Source organism: Chiroxiphia lanceolata, chromosome 18 (genome assembly GCF_009829145.1).
Source record: "Chiroxiphia lanceolata isolate bChiLan1 chromosome 18, bChiLan1.pri, whole genome shotgun sequence".
Lineage (NCBI taxonomy): Eukaryota > Metazoa > Chordata > Aves > Passeriformes > Pipridae > Chiroxiphia > Chiroxiphia lanceolata.
The window spans coordinates 7,244,951-7,262,316 of NC_045654.1; the positions used below are offsets into that span (position 1 = coordinate 7,244,951).

At 57.3% G+C, this 17,366-nt stretch overlaps 1 protein-coding gene across 1 annotated transcript in view; it reads right to left on the minus strand.

The window, feature by feature from the left end:
- The window catches only part of MYO18B (myosin XVIIIB), a 54,540-nt gene extending 37,618 nt beyond the window's left edge, over window positions 1–16,922 (minus strand). The window contains exons 1-19 of the mRNA XM_032706137.1: window positions 16,794–16,922; window positions 16,403–16,558; window positions 14,689–15,729; window positions 14,382–14,448; window positions 14,050–14,162; window positions 13,675–13,851; window positions 12,901–13,099; window positions 12,085–12,227; window positions 11,083–11,183; window positions 10,484–10,547; window positions 9,053–9,197; window positions 5,268–5,438; window positions 4,764–4,854; window positions 4,263–4,455; window positions 2,813–2,893; window positions 2,245–2,395; window positions 1,968–2,127; window positions 1,007–1,190; window positions 13–205 (exon numbers count right to left, since the gene is read on the minus strand). Coding sequence (XP_032562028.1) covers window positions 13–205; window positions 1,007–1,190; window positions 1,968–2,127; window positions 2,245–2,395; window positions 2,813–2,893; window positions 4,263–4,455; window positions 4,764–4,854; window positions 5,268–5,438; window positions 9,053–9,197; window positions 10,484–10,547; window positions 11,083–11,183; window positions 12,085–12,227; window positions 12,901–13,099; window positions 13,675–13,851; window positions 14,050–14,162; window positions 14,382–14,448; window positions 14,689–15,729; window positions 16,403–16,558; window positions 16,794–16,922 — 3,559 coding nt within the window. The remainder of the gene's footprint in view (window positions 1–12; window positions 206–1,006; window positions 1,191–1,967; window positions 2,128–2,244; window positions 2,396–2,812; window positions 2,894–4,262; window positions 4,456–4,763; window positions 4,855–5,267; window positions 5,439–9,052; window positions 9,198–10,483; window positions 10,548–11,082; window positions 11,184–12,084; window positions 12,228–12,900; window positions 13,100–13,674; window positions 13,852–14,049; window positions 14,163–14,381; window positions 14,449–14,688; window positions 15,730–16,402; window positions 16,559–16,793) is intronic.
- Window positions 16,923–17,366: the final 444 nt, after the last annotated feature.

Consider the following 17,366-nt stretch of genomic DNA (forward strand, 5'->3'; position numbering starts at 1 on the left):
GGCTGGACGTACCGACGCGGTGCAGGCGCAGGGCGTCCAGGAGCTGGGTCCCCTCCAGCTGGGTCCTCAGGGTCACCACGTCCAGCTGTGGGGCTGCGTCGGGTGGTGCAGGGGGACGAGGGACCGGCCCTTCCGACCCCATTCCCGGGAGGAGGCAGTGGACAAAGTGCAGCTGAGACCGTCGGAGAAGGTTGGTGAGGGCGTCCTGTAGGGCAAGCAGAGGTCAGTGGGGATGGAGGGGGACAAAGGGGCAGCACACGCTGGCAGTGGGAAATGCTCCCTGTGCTCCCTGCTGCAGTGGGTCTGGGTAGGTGAAGGAATCACCTCCAAGCCCTTAGGAAGCATATTAGGAACAGCTCTGGTAAGAGAGATGAACACAGGGGTGCAAGTCACAGATGCTGGTCAGGACCCTTCCTCCTAATGTCTCATGTTTTCAGTTGATGAGACGCAAAAACTTACCAGGGTTCCTAGAATCATAGAATGCTTTGGGTTGGAAGGGACCTCAAAGATAATCATGGTTGAGGGACACTGGGTCTAGGGCTTGCCAGGGACAGGGACCCCAAAATTGGCTGGCTGGGGAGTCAGCAGAGCCTGAGCCTCATCTCCAAGAGAGAGTTTGGGCAGCTAATTACAGCTGAGAGCAGCAGGAACTTGGCATGTGCCCAGCACTAAGGGGTAGTTTACTGTCTGAGTGCTTAAGAGGATTAAACTGCTGCACAGCAAGGTTCTGTGTAATCTGCTCATGATCTGTTTGCCGGCGATGCTCTTCCTGAGTGACAGCAGCACTGAGGAAGCTCGTGGTCACCCGTGGCCAGAGCAGTATCCCAGGTGAGACACAGCCACAATGGTCACCGAGCTCCTGGGGCAGCAGGTGACTGATGGGGGGTGCAGGGCTCCTCCAGTAAGAAAGAGTGTGTCCAAGGCAGGGTCTCACTGCAGGGCCACGATACTTCATGCCATAAAACCCCCAACCCACAGCCACGAGGGTCCCGACAGCAGCACTCACCGCCTGCAGCTTGATCTGAGCACACACCGACCTCTTCCTCACAGCTGCGAAGCTGCTGGCGAAGGTCTTCCTCAGGCAGGTGTTGCGGTGCAGGGCGGCCTGGGATCGTCCCTCCAGCCCGGCCACGGCGCGGCAGGACAGCGGCGCCCGCGCGCGCGGCTCCACCAGCTCCCTCACCGAGGGGCTGTGGGGATGAGACATGGGATGGGGCACTGGGGCTGCAGTGGGGGTGGGAGACCTTGGCTTCCCAACCCCTTCTACAGGGATGCAACAGCCAGGGCCCCAAACTCAGATTTGTGCTGCTCGGTGGAGTGGAGAAGGGTGCTGAGACGCCCCTCACCCACTTTGCTCCTCTCTGGTCCAGGCACTGAGCTGTTCACTGCTTTAAAACCTTCCCTGATTTGAAGCACAAAACGAAACAAGCCAGGAGAGCGCAAGCAGAAGGTAAAAATCCCCTGTGTGTGCAGACACCTGCAGCATCTCAGTTCCTTTTCAATTCCAATTTAGTTTACAAGTTCCTAAAAGCAGTGGGAAAATCTGGGTAGTTGCTGCACAGGGAGCTGATGATGTCTCATGGCTCTGACATGTGCTGGACCCCCACCAGACCATGGGCTGGGACAGGGACACCTTTCACTAGACCAGATTGCTCCAAACCCTGTCCAACCTGGCCTTGAATACTTCCAGGGATAGGGCAGCCATAGCTTCTTTAGGCAACCTGTGTCAGAGCCTCCCCACCCTCACAGGGAAGAATTTCTTCCCATCTAACCCTGCCCTCTGTCAGTGGAAAGCCATTTCCCCCCTTGTCCTGTGACACAGACACAATTCTGTGTCTCCCCCTCCATGACCAAAGCCAGGGCAGGTTTGCAATGTCCTGCCCCAGCTTCATGTCAGGGTTATCCCCATCCCACTCCTGCAGGCACAGGGCTCACCACTGGCACCGCGAAACCTCCCTGGTACTTACACTGTGGAATGCTGCAGCACCTGGATGGCATTCTGGGCTGAGAGGTTGAACTTGGCTTTGCTGACCCAGCCCGTGAGGTCGTAGCGCACGGGGTTGGTGCCCAGCTGGTGGGAGATCTCGAAGTGCAGCGCCTGCTCACACCGGCGCATGTGCCCGTCCCCTGCAACAGCGACAGCAGCCCAGAGAAAAGTCAGATGTTTAATTGGCTGTATTTCTCAAATTTCCAAAGCCAAATGGCAATGCCAGAGGCTGGGCAGCCGAGCTGAGCCCAACTTACCCTCCTGGTCGGGTCCCTTCGTGGCGAAGTAGGAGCAGAGGCGGCTGAAGGCAGTGCTGTCCCCAGAGCCTGGGATCAGCACCTCCTCATCCAGGATCCACAGCAGCCCCCGGCGATCAGCCCCGGGGCTGCCTGGCAGCACCTGTGGCTGCTGAGGGAGACAGCCCTTGGTGCTGGGAAGGGGCAGGAGGGCTGTGGGTTCCAGCCACAGCCACGCCAGCCCATTCCCTCCAACCTGCTCCCACTGTCCAGCTGTGGCCATGAGACCCTCCTAGCCTGATCTATCTCTGTTCATCACCCTGAGCCCTACCCAGTGACAGTGCTCCAGAGGAGGCCATCATCCTGGCTCTGCAGCCAGGCTGGGAGGGGTGACAGGGAGCAGGGCTTGGCCAGGGAGGGTGCTTGTATTTTAAAAAGCCAAAAAACCTCCTGGCGGATGCTGTGCCCTTCCCTGCAATAGTCCAGGCTGCTCTGGGACACTCTATAGGGTCCCTCTATGCCCTTTGAACCCACATTGCCCTGAGAAGGAGGATGCAGAGCTCCCATGGTGCCCACGGGGACAGGGTACCTGGGAGCAGCTCAGGTCGATGATGGACAGAGTGGCCAGTGGAGAGTGCTCTGGAAGATCAAAAGACACCTCAACATTTTCCTGGAAAACATTATTTAAAAGCTTGCTTCAGTCATGGTCTGGCATCTGGAAGCCAAGAGGAGATCCATTGCCAGGGATGTGAAGGAAGACAGGGATCCAGGGGAGCAGAGCTGCCATTGGAGCTGCCTCTGCCGTGACACGGAGGAATGGCCGTGCCTGTCCCTGTGGGCAGGGCTATCGGGACCTCCTTGCTCCATGGAATGGTGCTTTGGGTGTGTCAGACAAGCTGGATAAATCATGGAGGTGATAATAATTGATGTATTACAACTGATAATTATTTCTTAACAAGAAAGCAGCAAGAAAGCAATTATTTAATTTGCAGCTTGCAGGTGTTGTTTTCCTTCCTCAGCCCAGGGCTGCAGGGCTCATCCCCCTTCCCAACACCCCCTGCACAATATCTGGGAGGCCCCCAGAGGAGCAGGGGGAGCACGGCCTGAACTGGGGATGCTCAGCAAAAGCCATGGCTTCAGTGTTTCTCCATGGCAACATGGAGAGGATCTGCCAAGGAATATGGGTCTGCAGGCAGAGCAGAAAGCAGCAGTGGAGACCCAGTTTCTCTCTGCCAAAGGCACGTGCCATTGTCATCCCATGTGTGACCCAGCGCTGGGAGTGAGCGATCCCAGGGCTCACAGAGCAGTCCTGGGGCTCACAGGGATGTGTCCTGCACTATCCTTAGCCAGCAGGAAAGCCCAGGCAAGAGGAGCCTGCGGAGCCTTCCAGCATTCCAAGCTCAGGCAATTACGTATTCATCACTAGTGAAGGGCACATCCATCCTTACTCGGCGCCAAGTGATGTGTGAGTATTAAACCATGGGAATTCAACCATTTTCCCAGGGCTAGAGGCATTAAAGTAACTCCTGCAAGCCTAATAATAAGTTCATCTCTGCTTGTAGGTTTCTCAGCAGCTTATTTCTGCAATAATTTATCATTTTCTTTTCTATTCTCTATTATTCATCATCTGAGGAAAAAGTCAGCTGTGCCAACAGAAGGGCACAAAGCCTCCTGAGCTGGAGCAAGTATATCATAGAATCCCAGAATGGTTTGGGTTGGAAGAGACCTTAAAAATCACCTAGTTCCAACGCCCCTGCCATGGGGGGTTCCACAAAGACACCAGGAGAGCCTGGCATCTCTGGCATGTCAGAAACAGCCAAGAGGATCCAGGACTGGGGCGGGAGGGAAAGAGAGACACAGTTCAAGCCTACTATTCTGTACAGACTCCTCATTTCTGTGACACCCCCCCCCGTTAAAGCTACTGAGTTATTCACTCACACCATGGCAGGGCACAGGGATCCACTGGGCCAAAGGCAGCCCCGTCCCCAGGCACTGGGAAGTTGCTCCCCAGGATGCTGCTTCCAGCCCTTGCTCCTCACCTCTCTGTACCTCTCCATCTCCAGAAGGAAGGTTTTCTCATAGAAGAGCCCCTGCAGCCGCTCCTGCACGTAGTTGTGGCACAGCTCTTCGAAGGTGGCCGCCCGCTCGGCCCGCTGGTGCCGCGGGTTCTGGAAACCAGGGGTGTCCACCACGGCGATGGAAGCCATGGAGAGGTGCTGGGAGGAGAATGACCTGAGAAAAGAGCCACACGCACCACTGGGATTTACCCACAGACAGCAGAAGTGATCCCAACCAGGCACTCACGGTGCCAGGTCTCTGTGCCAGGCTGCCTGTGCCGCAGGAGGGCAGGACGCGGGAGGTCCCAAGTGCCAGTGTGCTCTCTCAGACAAAGATTTTCACACAACTTCCTATTTTTCCAGCAGGCAGCAGTCACTTGCTCCATTCCTCTCTCCAGAGAGCCCCAACAAAGATTCCTCCTCAGCAGCCCCTGGAGAAGGGGCTACCATCCCCCAGCCCCCCAGTGCCCGGCAGTTCTGTACCTGTTGATCAGCGAGACGACAGCAGCAAAGAGCTCCTCGTAGAGCCCCGAGGCCATTCCCTCCACACACTCCACACCCGTCATCTTCGGCCCTGGCACAGGTGGAGGGGAGACCAGGCACAGACACATCATTTCTTTCCAGCCAAGTTCAGCCAGCACAGAGCTGAGACGGTACTCAGGATTGCAGCCCACTCTGCTGCCCTCTCAGTTTGGGGGTTTTCCCCTTTTTATACTCAGGGCTCTCACAGTGTTTAAGCCAAATCACTTATCTGAATTCACCTGATCTTTGTGTGTCCCTAAGGAAAGACAGGCAGGGGCAGCTGGAAAGCTGAGGGCAGCACAGTGAATGATTTAATTAATATTAACATGCCTAAATGGGCCTCACTGCCTGAGAAGAACGGGGTGCATTGCCTCTCCACGCAGTCCCTCCACCTGCTCCCGGTGCAGCACCCCGCAATTCCCTATCCCCCAAAATAAAGGGAACAGGGATGCAGCATCCCAGTACCTGCTGGGCTCTCCTCAGCCAGAGGTGGCTGCCGGCCCCGTGCCGTCACCTGTGCCAGGATCTGCTTCAGGTGGTGTTTGAAGACAGCGGTGCTGAGCTCCTCCGGGTCACAGCCCAGCACCTCGGCGGCGCGGCTCGCGCTCTCAAACTTCATGAACTGCTTCCTGCCAACTGGGGAGGGGGACAGGGGCACGAGGGAGTCAGGCAGGGCCAGCACCAGCAGAGCTGGGTGCAGGCTCAGTGTCTCCAGCAAACATCCCGCCCGTTCCCACGTGCATCTCCAAAATCAAAGTTATTAAGGGCAAGTCCAGGGACCAGATGAACCCTGTGACCCACCCAGGCTGCCACCAGCCAGGCATCAGTAATGCTGTGTATTTCAAGAGTTTTGGTGGAGCAAACCAGCAGATGTGCTGATGGGAACTGATGGGATTACAAAGCAATCCCTCGAAATCCTGGATCACCTTTCTTGGCCCCAGCAGTACTTGCTGTCCCAGCAGCCCAGGAGCAGCATTCCTCCCCACAGCAGCAGCAGAGCTCCACTTGGTACTTATATCCAATGATAAGGACTCCAGCTTAATGATTAAAATCAATAGGGAAGTAATCTGCAGGATTAATCCTTTTACAAATCCAGGTGCTGTGGAGGCACCTGACCGGCACGTGCTCAGGAACACAGGGAATGAGCAGAAGCAGGAGCAGGCAAACAAAGTCACTCAGAGACCTCAGGGTAGCACTTTCGGGTGGTGGATGAGAAGCCCAGGGGTCATAGCTAAGACGGACCCTTAAAACACAGCTGGTGGCTGGTAGCAGGGGAGAGGCTTTGGGATGGAGAACGAGAGGTGACACATCCTGGGAAGCCCATGGGGGATCCACTCCCAGCCAAGGGGATGCACAAAGCAGGGCTTGAGGGCTGGGTGCTGCTTCACAACACACCCATGAGAGTCAACCCCCCTTTCCCTTCCCCTTTGATCCTTTCTCAGTATTTTCTATGCTGACTGAAGGACTCCAACATCAAGGGCTGTGCTGGAGCAGGCAGAGGAATTGCCTCAACACTCTTGGCTTTGATTTATTCTGTTTTCACTTGTTCTAATCTGAGCTGGCTGGACAGAGGCTGATTCCTGACAGACACAAGATTCCTGCCTGCCAGTGAGCGGAGAGGCTGAGGAGCCGGGGCTGTGCCAGCCGGGCTCTCAGAGCTGGCATTCCACACTGGCCACTCCAGCACCCCGAGAAAAATGAGAGGCTCCACTCAGCCCCAGAGGAGCCCAGGCACCATTTCACACTTCACAGACTATAACCAGCAGCAGCATCACACGACCCTCTTGGGTGTAATGTGACGATGGAAAACTCACCAGCTTTAACACATAAAGGGAATACCTTTGGCCCATTTAATATTTAAGAGGAGCAAGAGGAAAACACAGGGTCAGCACCAGCCTTGCCTCGGTCACAGGGACCCCAGCTCAGCCTGTCCTGCTACAGCCCTGACACATGCCCAGCCCATCTCTGCATTGCTCCACGTCTTGGTTTCCTTGGTCTGAAACAGGGATGTTCCTTCTCCTGCCTCCCAGGGCATGATGCTCCTCTGGTACCACCACCCTCTGCAGGGTCTGGGGGAGCTCAGAGCCTTCCCCACCTGACCAGCAGGTTCCAGACCCCACCTCCTGGGTGGTTTCCTCCCTCTCAGGGGTTCAGGAGCCTGGGTTTGCAGCAGCCTCACTGCAGTGACTGGGAGGGGTTGTTCTGACCACGACAAAGACCTGCGGTAGCACCAGGAGGATTTGGTGACCTGCAGCTGCTGGAATCACATCACCTCCGTTACAGGTGAGGGCTGGGAGCCCTCAGGGAGCACAGGGCTTTATTTTTATATCAGCCAGCAAAAGGGACAGCTTGAGAGCGAGCTGAATGTCGACCCCTGCTGCGCCCCAAACCTCCCTCCCGCTTAAAGAGGCAGCGAATAAAGGAAAACGGGATATCCTGCAGCCCACAAAGGGACTGAAGCACTCAGGTGAATGGTACCCAGGATGCCCCGCTGGCCTCCGGCTTCCAGGCTGCTTTCCCACTAAAAGACCTGCTCTAACACATTTCAAAGGCAGCGGGAAGGGCTGACACCAGGATGGAGCAAAGCAGGCTTTTGAAATTCAACCTTTTCTTCTCGGTGTTTTTGTAGCTGCAAATGCATTTTCCACTCTCATCCAGGAAGAGGTGGTGCTGTTCCCTCCTGATTTATTCCTGAACAAACTGAACGTGTGAGGAGAGAAGGGAAAAAGGTGCCTTTAACCCACCCTGGGGCCCATTTAACACGTGCTGGGGCCGCCGTGAGGGATGAGGATGGCTCTTGAATACCGTGAAAAACCAGCACTGAGGTTCCCTTTGGTGAGATTTCAAGGAGAGGATTTTGAATACACAACATCAAAGGGCGTGAAAGGGGAAGGGAAGAGATGGCTATCCTGAGACAGGTTTAACCACATTAAAAGCCTCGTCGCCCCCACTGAGACTTTCGTTCCATCTGGCTTTGATCCATTTTTTATCCATATTTCCTTTCATTTCTCCCCTTTTGTTGACACACGATGGGGGAATCAATACCAGAGCGAGCGACACTGAGACATGCTCTGGTTGTTAATCCCACACCTGAGTGTGCTTGGGAGCCGCAGCCCTGTCTGGACCCGTTGTTCCCATTCCTGTTCACGCTGAAAGAATTGCACAGTATTTGTTGGATACAGCGTTCAATTCTCTCCCAGATTTACAGGGGGCTCAGGACAGAATGTGCAGGAAGTCTGAGCAAAGCAGCTCAGCTTCCCCACCACCGTGACTGTCCTTCCACCTGCCCTTGAGCTGAGCACTCCCAAAACGAGACGCGTCTCCAAAATTTGTTCTCCTGAAAACTCACAGGCCAGAAGGGCCTTCAATTTTTTTTTTGGCAAAAGCCTTCTCATACACATCAGCCTGAGGCCACAGGGTCATCTTTAGAAGTTGGAAGGGCATTAGGAGATGGAGATGGGGAAAGAGAACACCAGAGAAGAGAAAGAGAACTCACTCTAAGTGACGCCAGCATCCATCCTTTTAAAACAATTAATAAATGATTAATGGTATAAATTACCATAAGATGTGTTATGACATGTTGCAGAGACATCTATAAATGTCTGTGGCTTAGTTTATGGCAGCTTTTATGCAGCCCTCATAAACTGAAGTGTGTAAATCAATGTGGCTGCATCTAAAACGGGTTAGAGCACGTCCTAAAATAATTTATAAGGGATAAGGCAATTTCTATTCGCCTGTATTAACAAAGCCTTTATAAATACAATCTTCATCCAGACTCAGCCTATTATAATTCAGTTACTGTGGCAGGCACTCAAGAGATCATAAAATCAGTGCTACCTGAAGCTGTCCCTTTGCAGTGTCATTGGGGACAACGTGCAAAAGAACAAGTCACCCACACTAGTCCTTCCCAAGGAGCTGGCACAAGGTGATGTCCTGCAGCCCTGTCCTGTCCACATGCAGCTGGGGATCCCCTCCAGAAGCCCCAGCGGGACAGGAGACCAGCACCCCACATCACCCAGCTGCTCCATGAGTGACAAGGAGCTTGGAGCAACCAGAAATGGAACAGCCTCGGGATGAGCATCACCCCCTCACACCTCCTCACGTCCCACACACCCCAGCACCAAACACCACCAGGACACGTCTCCTCCCCGGCTCCAACCCCCAGCTCCGAGATGAGGTGTAAGGAATGGAGAGGCAGGAGCCTCCTCACCTTTGCAGGAGGCCCCTCGCCTTTGCAGGAGCTCCCTCACCTTTGCAGGCGCCGGCAGCTCCCAGGTGGTAGATGCCGGCCAGGATGCGCCAGACGGCCGCCTGCTCCTCCGTGGTGATGCCCAATGTGCCCATGGCAGCCCGGAGCTGGGCAAAGGCTTTCGAGGCTCTCTGCTTCTCCTCAGGCTGCAGGAGGGAAGAGATGGGGGGAACATCACCACCTCTGCCAGAGCATCATGGCACAGGTGGTACACGACAAAAGGGAGCATGGAAACCATCAGGCCAGCAAGGAAAAAGCAATAAGGGACCCTTGTAACCGTTTGGGCAGATGGAGAAGTCTCCGGCATGTTCCTCAAGAACCTGGTGTACATTGTCCTGTCATACAAGGATACATAATTCCCACTCCAAGAGTGTCTGCAGAGCAGCAGCTGGAGATGTTTTATATCACAGAATCCCAGAGTGGTTTGGGTTGGAAGGGACCTTAAAGCTCAACTCATCCCAACACCCTGCCATGGGCAGGGACATCTTCCACTAGACCAGGTCACCCAGGGTTCCATCCAACCACATCCCCTCACTTCTCACCGAACACATCTGCCCACAGCTGTGCAGGTCCCAGCCACCAGCAGGGCCTGCCACCTCCCACCACAGATACTCCCCCCCAGCACTCCTGTGCTCCCTGAGCTGAGGCTGCTCTGTGCAGCCCCGGCGCTGCAGGTTCCAGGCCAGGACCAGTGGGAAAACCCTCCATGCTGGGATGGGGAACCCACAGGAATGGGGGGCTATGAAAGGAGAGTAAAACCCCATCTCTGAACCCAAATGTGCTACATCAGCAGTGTGAGGACCTCACTGTCCCCTCCTTGGAGCTGCTGCTCCAGCAACTGATTCCCTTGGCTGCTGGACCGGCACAGGAGCTCCCTAATGAAGATGGGATATTGGATTCATTGACAGATGATGTAACTGCAAATTGCTGCGATTCATCCCAGCGCTTTGGCTTGTGGACAATCTGCCAGGGTTCTGCAAAAGGCTCAGGCTAATGAGGGCTTGGAGCTGGGAATCAGTTGAGGAGCTTTTAGCCCCTAAAAATCACATTCTGGGCTCCCCAAAGGATACACTTGCTCCCGAGAGCTGCTGCTGCAGGGGAACATCAGGGCAGTGGACCCCAGAGCAGCAGAATCTCTTCCCAACCTGGCTGGGGCATTTCCAAAACCCAAGCACAGATCCCAGGTAGGGCAGCCCCAGTCCCGACAGCTTTCCTGGGACTGTTGGAGGAGTGCTGAGGGCTGTTTGGGCAGACCCTTCCTCACATCCCAACATTCACTCCCTCCCTCCATGCTTCCAGTACAGGGGCATCATCACGAGTCACTCAGCACCCAAGGACCCCAAGATATCCTCTTACTGAGGGTGACAAAGGGAGTACACTGCAGCATCCCACTGCAGGTGGACACAGGGCTCCAGCATTTCTCTCTCCCTACCTTCGTGAATGGCTTGATCCCAAAGGAATTGCTCTCAGCCAACTGGTGCAGGTGCAGCATCGTCCTGGGAGTAGTTACAGAAAACGAGTCAAGCTCCCTCTTCACCTGCCCCAGTACCACCAATCCCCTGCCCTCCCCCTGGGAGCAGCTCTGGCACCCACAGAGCCCCTTTACAGCACCATCTGAGGGACCTGGGTGGGACAGGTCACCACAGAACTGCTCCATGCAGGGGGACGAGCTGGCACCTGACACACCGGGAGCCTTCACCCAGGGACACACAGCCTGGGGGGAACCAGAGCAAGAGGGAAAGGGATCCATGTCTCACTTATCACCCCAATTTCAGCTTTAGTGAAGAGGCAAAAAAGCATCAGAAAATGCCCCCGTTTCATCAAAAATCTCTAATATAAGTGTATACAGACCCCTGCAGTGTCACTAACACAGTGGCTTTCACAATCTCTTATCAGAGGGGTCTCAAAAATCCCACTGGATGGGGAGAATTTACATATATACAGTGGGGAGCCTCTGGGCAGAGGGTACCCACCAGCTGGGCAGCCGGGGGGGAGCAGAGCCGCCCGGTGCCGTGGGAGCCTCACACCCACCTCTCTGCCACATCCAGCCCCGCCAGCATCAGGGGGAACACGTTGAAGCTGCTCTCTCCATCAGGCTGCTGGGCAACGCGGGCTCTCTCCAGCAGCAAGGTCTGGGGAGGGAACAGAGGGCACTGGAGATGGTAAGGTGCTACTGGGAGCTGTAAGGAGGGGCTGGATTTCTCCTTGCAGGGCCAAGGCTGGATATGGAGGCTGTTCTTTCCGCCCAGGGCTGTGCAAGCAAATTGGGCCCCAGGCATAAAGGGGCAACATTTCAGTCCATGAGTGCAGCACTCAAAGTCCCACCACACCTCCAGAGGTCTGAGCAGTGTGATGGCCCTGGAAAAGATACTGCAGGATCTGGATAAGTCACTGCCTGGGCTTGCCCAGGCAGTGATAAGTTCAACCTTGCCAAAAGTGTTCAGTGCCAGCGCTGACCCCAGAGCTGGGTGTGTGTCCCCCCACCCCAACTGTCCCATTCTCCCATGAACATCCCAGGATGGTCATAGTGGGCACGTTGCCACTCCTGCACAAGGACAGCCCTGCCAGGCCACTGGCTCCCTGCCGGTGCCCAGGGCAGAGCAGTGGCAGCAATGGGAAGCCCTGGTGCTCCAGGCCTGTTCTCCCTCAGAGGAGGCCTGGGGGCATAGGCAGCTCTGATTAAAGAGCCTTTGATAAGAGCCCTGATGGTGATAAAAGCCCTCAGAGGTGTCAGCTCCAGGCGGCCGTGTGAGGTGCTGCTAATGAAATGCTGAATTATACATTTCCTCATAAACATTTCATCCCAGCACTGCTCCGAGCTCCCTGCCAGGGAGGGGGACGGGCTGACAGGGCTTCTGCTCAGGTGCCATTTAGGCACCTGTGGTCCAGGAGGAGCAGGGAGTGGAACAGGGGGCAGAGCATCACTCCTTGCACCCAGCCTGGCCGGGAAGCTCAGCACAGGAGTGGTTCATCCCCACCCCGAGGACCCTCAGTTTCACCCACAGCCCTCCCATCTCACCAGGTGACAGGTACCTGGAGATGAGCAGCGGTGATCTGGCCAGTGGCACTGAAATCCAGCGACAGGACCATGGAGAAGCGCGTGGAGCTGCTGTTGTGGCCAGTGGTCACTGACCCAAAGGCTGCCAGGACTGTGAACATTGCCTGGATCTTCTCCACTGCAAAACCAGCACCAGAGCCGCTGAGTCCTGCTGCATTCCTGGAGGAGGAATCTCCTCCTGGCTCACCTCTGCCTGCTCCTCCCAGGGGTCTGTCCCAGCACTCGGGGAGCTGGCTGGGCATGGGGTCAGCATCCCACACCAGGGGAGTAGGTGCTTGCTGATAGGAAGGGGATGTGCTGTCCTGAGCACACCTCCACCCTGGTCCGGGCCATTCATCAGCCCTTTGCAGGAGCACCGTGTACCCAGAGAGCTCCGAAATCCAACCCTGCCCTCTAAAGCCACTGAGTGCTGAGCAGCGCTTCCTCTTGCGTCACCAGTAACCTGATCAGGTGGGAAGGTGCTGCCCCAAGCACGGGAATAATTCGAGTAATTCCCTCCTGGTGCTTATGCTGGTGTTTGTCAAAACAGCAAATCCATTAGGTCTGCGATGGGGACAGTGGTGCTCACAGGTACACTGGTGACAGTGGCACTTGGCAGCCACACCGGCCGCTCAGGAGGCACCCCGAGGAGCATGAATCAGGCCAGGAATGGGGCAAACCAAGGCCATTAGGTGGAAACAGCATCACCTTTGTGTTTGTGTGCCCCCAGCCTGCATAGTCTCCATGTGTTGCCCCTGCCCAGCACCCAGCACTGTCTCTGTGGGGGCTGCCAGCAGCCCCCTGCCCTGTACCTGAGACCCTGCCGTCCACGCTGCCCGCCGTGCCCACCAGGTACTCCAGGGCACTCTGGCAGCACTTGGTCCTCCCGGCCCCGCTGCGCCCCAGGGGGACGATGGCCTGGTCCTGCCGCTGCATCAGCAGGTTCCTGTAGGCTCTGTGTGCCAGCGAGGAGATGTGTGGGGGCAGGTTGTCCCGCTTCCCCCTGGGAGCCTGCGGGCAGGGAGAGAGTGGTAAAGCACAGCCCAAAACAGGTTTCTTGTAGACAAAAACCTGAAGACATTCACACTCAGGGCGATGGGTTTCTCCCCACGGTGAATAACCCCCTAAAACTGTGTCCTCAGATCACTCCCTTCCCCAAGCATCTCTGGTCGTGAGTGTTCTCAGAGCCCCTCCAGACCCGAGCATCCCTGGCCCTCAGTATCTTCAGAGCATCCCCCCTCCCCGGGCATCCCTGGTCCTGAGTGTCCTCGGTGCATCCCTCAGAGCACCCCTGGTCTTGAGTGTCTCCAGAGCATCCCTGCCCCGAGCATTCCTGGTCCTGAGTGATCTCAGGGCATCCCCAGCCCTGAGCATCCTCAAAGCATCCCCGCTCCGAGCATTCCTGGTTCCGAATGTCCCCAGAGCACCCCCGGTCCCAAGTGTCCCCAGAGTCTCCCCGCACTGTGACGGTCCCACGGTGCCACCTGCCGGCAACCGCCACACCGGCGCCCTCCGCCACTGTCCCCACGGGGGTCGGTGACGCTTCCCACGGCAGATCCCGCTGTCGCACGGTTCCCCCCGCTCACCTTCCCCGCGCCGCCGGCGGGCGCGGGGCCGGGCGCGATGGCCACCAGGCTGGGCCCCGCGTAGGTGCAGGGCTGGCGGGCACGGAACCGCTGCCGCAGCGTGTTCAGGACGCTGCACTCGTTGAGGCTGATCAGCGCAGCCAGATCCTCGGCCTGATCCAGGCTGGGCGGGTTGGTCTGTGGAAGGAGAGCCAGAGACACCTCGAGCTCTGCTCTCATGGCACAGGCTGTGCCTGTGCTGGACCACGCTGGCACCCTGACACCTGGGACCCAGCCAGCCTGGGGTGATGGCCTGAGAAGCATCATCATCCCCTGGCACTGCCCTGCACCAGGGCTCCTGTCCCTGCGCCAGCCCAAAATGGGGAGGGGGCTCACCCTCTGCACGCTGTCCTCGTCCACCTCGGTGACGGTGCCGTCCTCGTCCTGGCGTACCCTCACCCTCCCCGCCGGCAGCTCAGGTGTCCCCACATCTGGCTTCAGCTGCGTGGCTGCAATGAGAGGCTAATGAGTCTCTCCAGCCTGGCTCAGCTGAGACAGCCCGGGGCAGAGCCCGCTGTGGCATGGGGAGATGCCAAGCGATCAAATCCAGCCATGGCTCCACTGGGGCACAGATGGGCACTGTACCAGCACAGCACCCAGTGCCCACCCTGCTCCCAACACATCTCATCTCTGGTGCTGGAGAGCAAGGGTAGAGCAAGGCGAGTTACCGAGTGTGAACCCGTCCTGCTGGATGAGCCAGACCTTCTCCGCTTCATACCAAACGTCCCTTGGAGCCTGCAGAGAGGATAGAGGGGAATTGGACAAGAGTGGGAGGAAAACTGAGGTGAACAAACTGCCTTTGCCCCCTGGACAGCAATACTTCCAGCCAGACCCCCCGGCCCTCTGCTTCCTGCCTATCCAGCCCCAGGTCTGCCTTCCCTCTAGCCCCCAGCTGAGCCCATGGGAATGGGAAGAGCTGCATGAAACCAGAAAATTACATCAGTGCCCCAAAACCCTGAGTAACATCCACGTTACCTGGTCCTTGTCTGTGCTCTCGCCGGATGCCTCTTTGCCCTGGTCCTCAGTCTTGCTCTTGATCATCTCTTTGCTCTTTCCCAGTGTTTCTTTAGCCTCATCCTTGTCTGTGCTCTTGTCCATCCCTTTGCTCTCTCTCAGCATCTCTTCACCCTTTCTGAGCTCTTCCTTCACCTTCCCCACCTCCTTTCCCACGTCTTTGGACTTCTCTTGGATTCCTCCCGGCTCCCCCTTGAGCTCCTCTGACTTGTTTTTGTTTTTTTCAGGCTTTTTGAATTCCCTTGGCTCCTTCTTGCTACCTCCAACATCTTTCTTCATCTTCTCCAGCTCTTTCTTGGCCGGAAACGGCTCCCTCTGGGCTCTCCCCTTGGCTGGGGGCTCCTCGTGCCTTGGGGGTGTCCCCTTCTCCTTCTTGGTGCTCTTGGGGTCTGTCCCCTTGGATGAGTCCCCCTCCTTTGGTGGGACTTTGCTGCCACGCTGGGGGCCCTGGCTGGGAGCAGGGGCTGGAGCTGGGGGGCTGCCCCCTTGCTGGGTGTCCTTGGGGCTCTTCTCGGGGCACAACAGCTTTGCCACCTTGGGAACCTCCAGACGAGGGGTCTCTGCTGGTTTGGGAGGGATCTTTGTTGGTTTGGAGGAAGCCTCTGCTGGTTTTGGGGATGCTGTCTCTGGTTTGCGAGGGGTCTCTGCTGGTTTTGGGGGTGTTCCTGCTGGTTTTGGGGACGTTTCTGCTGGTTTTGGGGATGTTTCTGCTGGTTTTGAGGATGCCACCACTGATTTGCGGGGGATCTCTGCTGGTTTTGGGGGTGTCTCTGCTGGTTTGAGGGCAGCCACTGCCAGGTTGGGTGCAGGGGATGGAGTTTTTCTGAGGATGGTCCCCAGTGCAGCTTTTTCAGGGGGCAGCTCCTTGCATGGGGGGGCTGTGACCCCCTTGCCCCCCTGCCCCTCTATCTTCAGCCCGTTCCGCAGTGGCTCCTCACTGGCCCCCCCTCCTCTGGCAGCTGGGGCGTCCCTGGTTCGGGCCTCGCCGTCCTTCCCCACGGGCTGCCAAGCAAAGGAGAGGAGCTGAATCTGACAGGGACAGGGCAAAGAACCCAACCTCAGCCCAGCCCTGGGAGCTGCAACCCCACGTGGTTTGACCATGCCACATACAGCCCTAGCGCTGTATGGAGCTCTAGCCCCCACCCGCTCTCTCCGGGCACAGTCAATGGCTGTGGGTGGCTTCTTGGACCTGGCTGCAGGGTGGCAATCAGTGGTGGCCTCCTCCTCCCCCTCGGCCACATCCCAACCCTCCACCTGCCACGTTCTGGGTCATCGCTTGGTGCTCTTCCTGGAGACACCCCACGTGCTCCCCTTCCTGCAGTCTTCACTGAATCAGAGAGCCTCACACTCTGCTTAATTACTCACCTTCCAATAAAGCAAGTCAAGAATGGCAAGTTGCATTAAGGAACTCTCCAGCATTAATTGCCCTAGACTGGGAGCTGGGCGGGTTTGCAGCTTGCTGCAGCCACCATGCTGCAAGCCTGGGCCTCGATGTCCAGCCCAGCTCATGCAAAACACCCTCAGATTCCTTACTCTGGCCAGTGTTGTGGGGCCACACAGCCCCTCAGCCCCCAAGGAACTTCCCTGAGCTGGGGACAGCTGGGGACACCCAGGGACACAGGGACAGTGGCCCAGCAGGACACCCCGGTGCAGTGCGGGGTTCACCACCACTCACCTCCTCCTTCCCGCTTGCCTTGCTCTCCTTCCTCTGTCTTGCTGCCTTGGCCTCCTTCTCAGTCTCCCGCACGAGCTGTTTGATGAACCCCCCGGGGATGACCGACAGGAGCAGGGGGGGTGCGGACGGGGGTGGCCCCCGGTCCTCGTCCCGTATCTGTTCACAGGAGCAGAGGTGGGTTACGGGGTGGGCACGGGGACAGGGCACGGCACAGCCCCGTGGGCGCGTTAGTGGCAGTGGAGCTGGGAACAGCACCCTGCTCTGCTCTGCCAGCGGCTGCAGGCATTGCCCAGGCTCCCAGCGAGGCCACAGGCCACCTGTGGGCACCAGGCTGGTTCGGGTATGCCGTGGTGAGCAGAAGCACTGAGTAGAAAAGCCCACAGAGAAGCACCTCGATTTCCACAGCCACCGAGGGCTGGTGCAGCAGGAGCCCACGTGCACTGCCATCTCTGCCCCAGCACGGCCACAGGAGGATCTGTCCTGGCTGCAGTGAGTCAAGAAGCAGCTCCAGCGTCACCATGACCACATGCAGCCCTGCAGGTTCATCCCTATGTGCCAGGCCCCAGGCCAAAACCAGCCCCACTTCCCACAGCTTTCCCAGCCACAGCCCCGCTCAGCAGCACCAGCACCAAACCCTGCAGCCTCAGCCAGGCTCAGACAGGTAGGGACCCTTGTGCATCCAACAGCAGCAAAATCACTCAAACCAAAACAATTAGGCTGTGAAGGAGCCTGGAGCCAGCAGAGTTGGACACAGCAGGAGCAAAGTGTGCAGGGAGCTGTGGGGATGCAACCCCAGAGGCTGCTGCAGTGCAACCCCCTCCATGACTGAGCCCCCGAGAAGGCACGAGCACCCAGACCCAAAACACCACCAGTGCCACCCCGGACCGAGACTTTCCTTCTGCTCCCAGAGCGCGAGGCGCGAGGAGATGGCCATGGTGGCAGCGAGGCTGGACCGTGCTGTGGG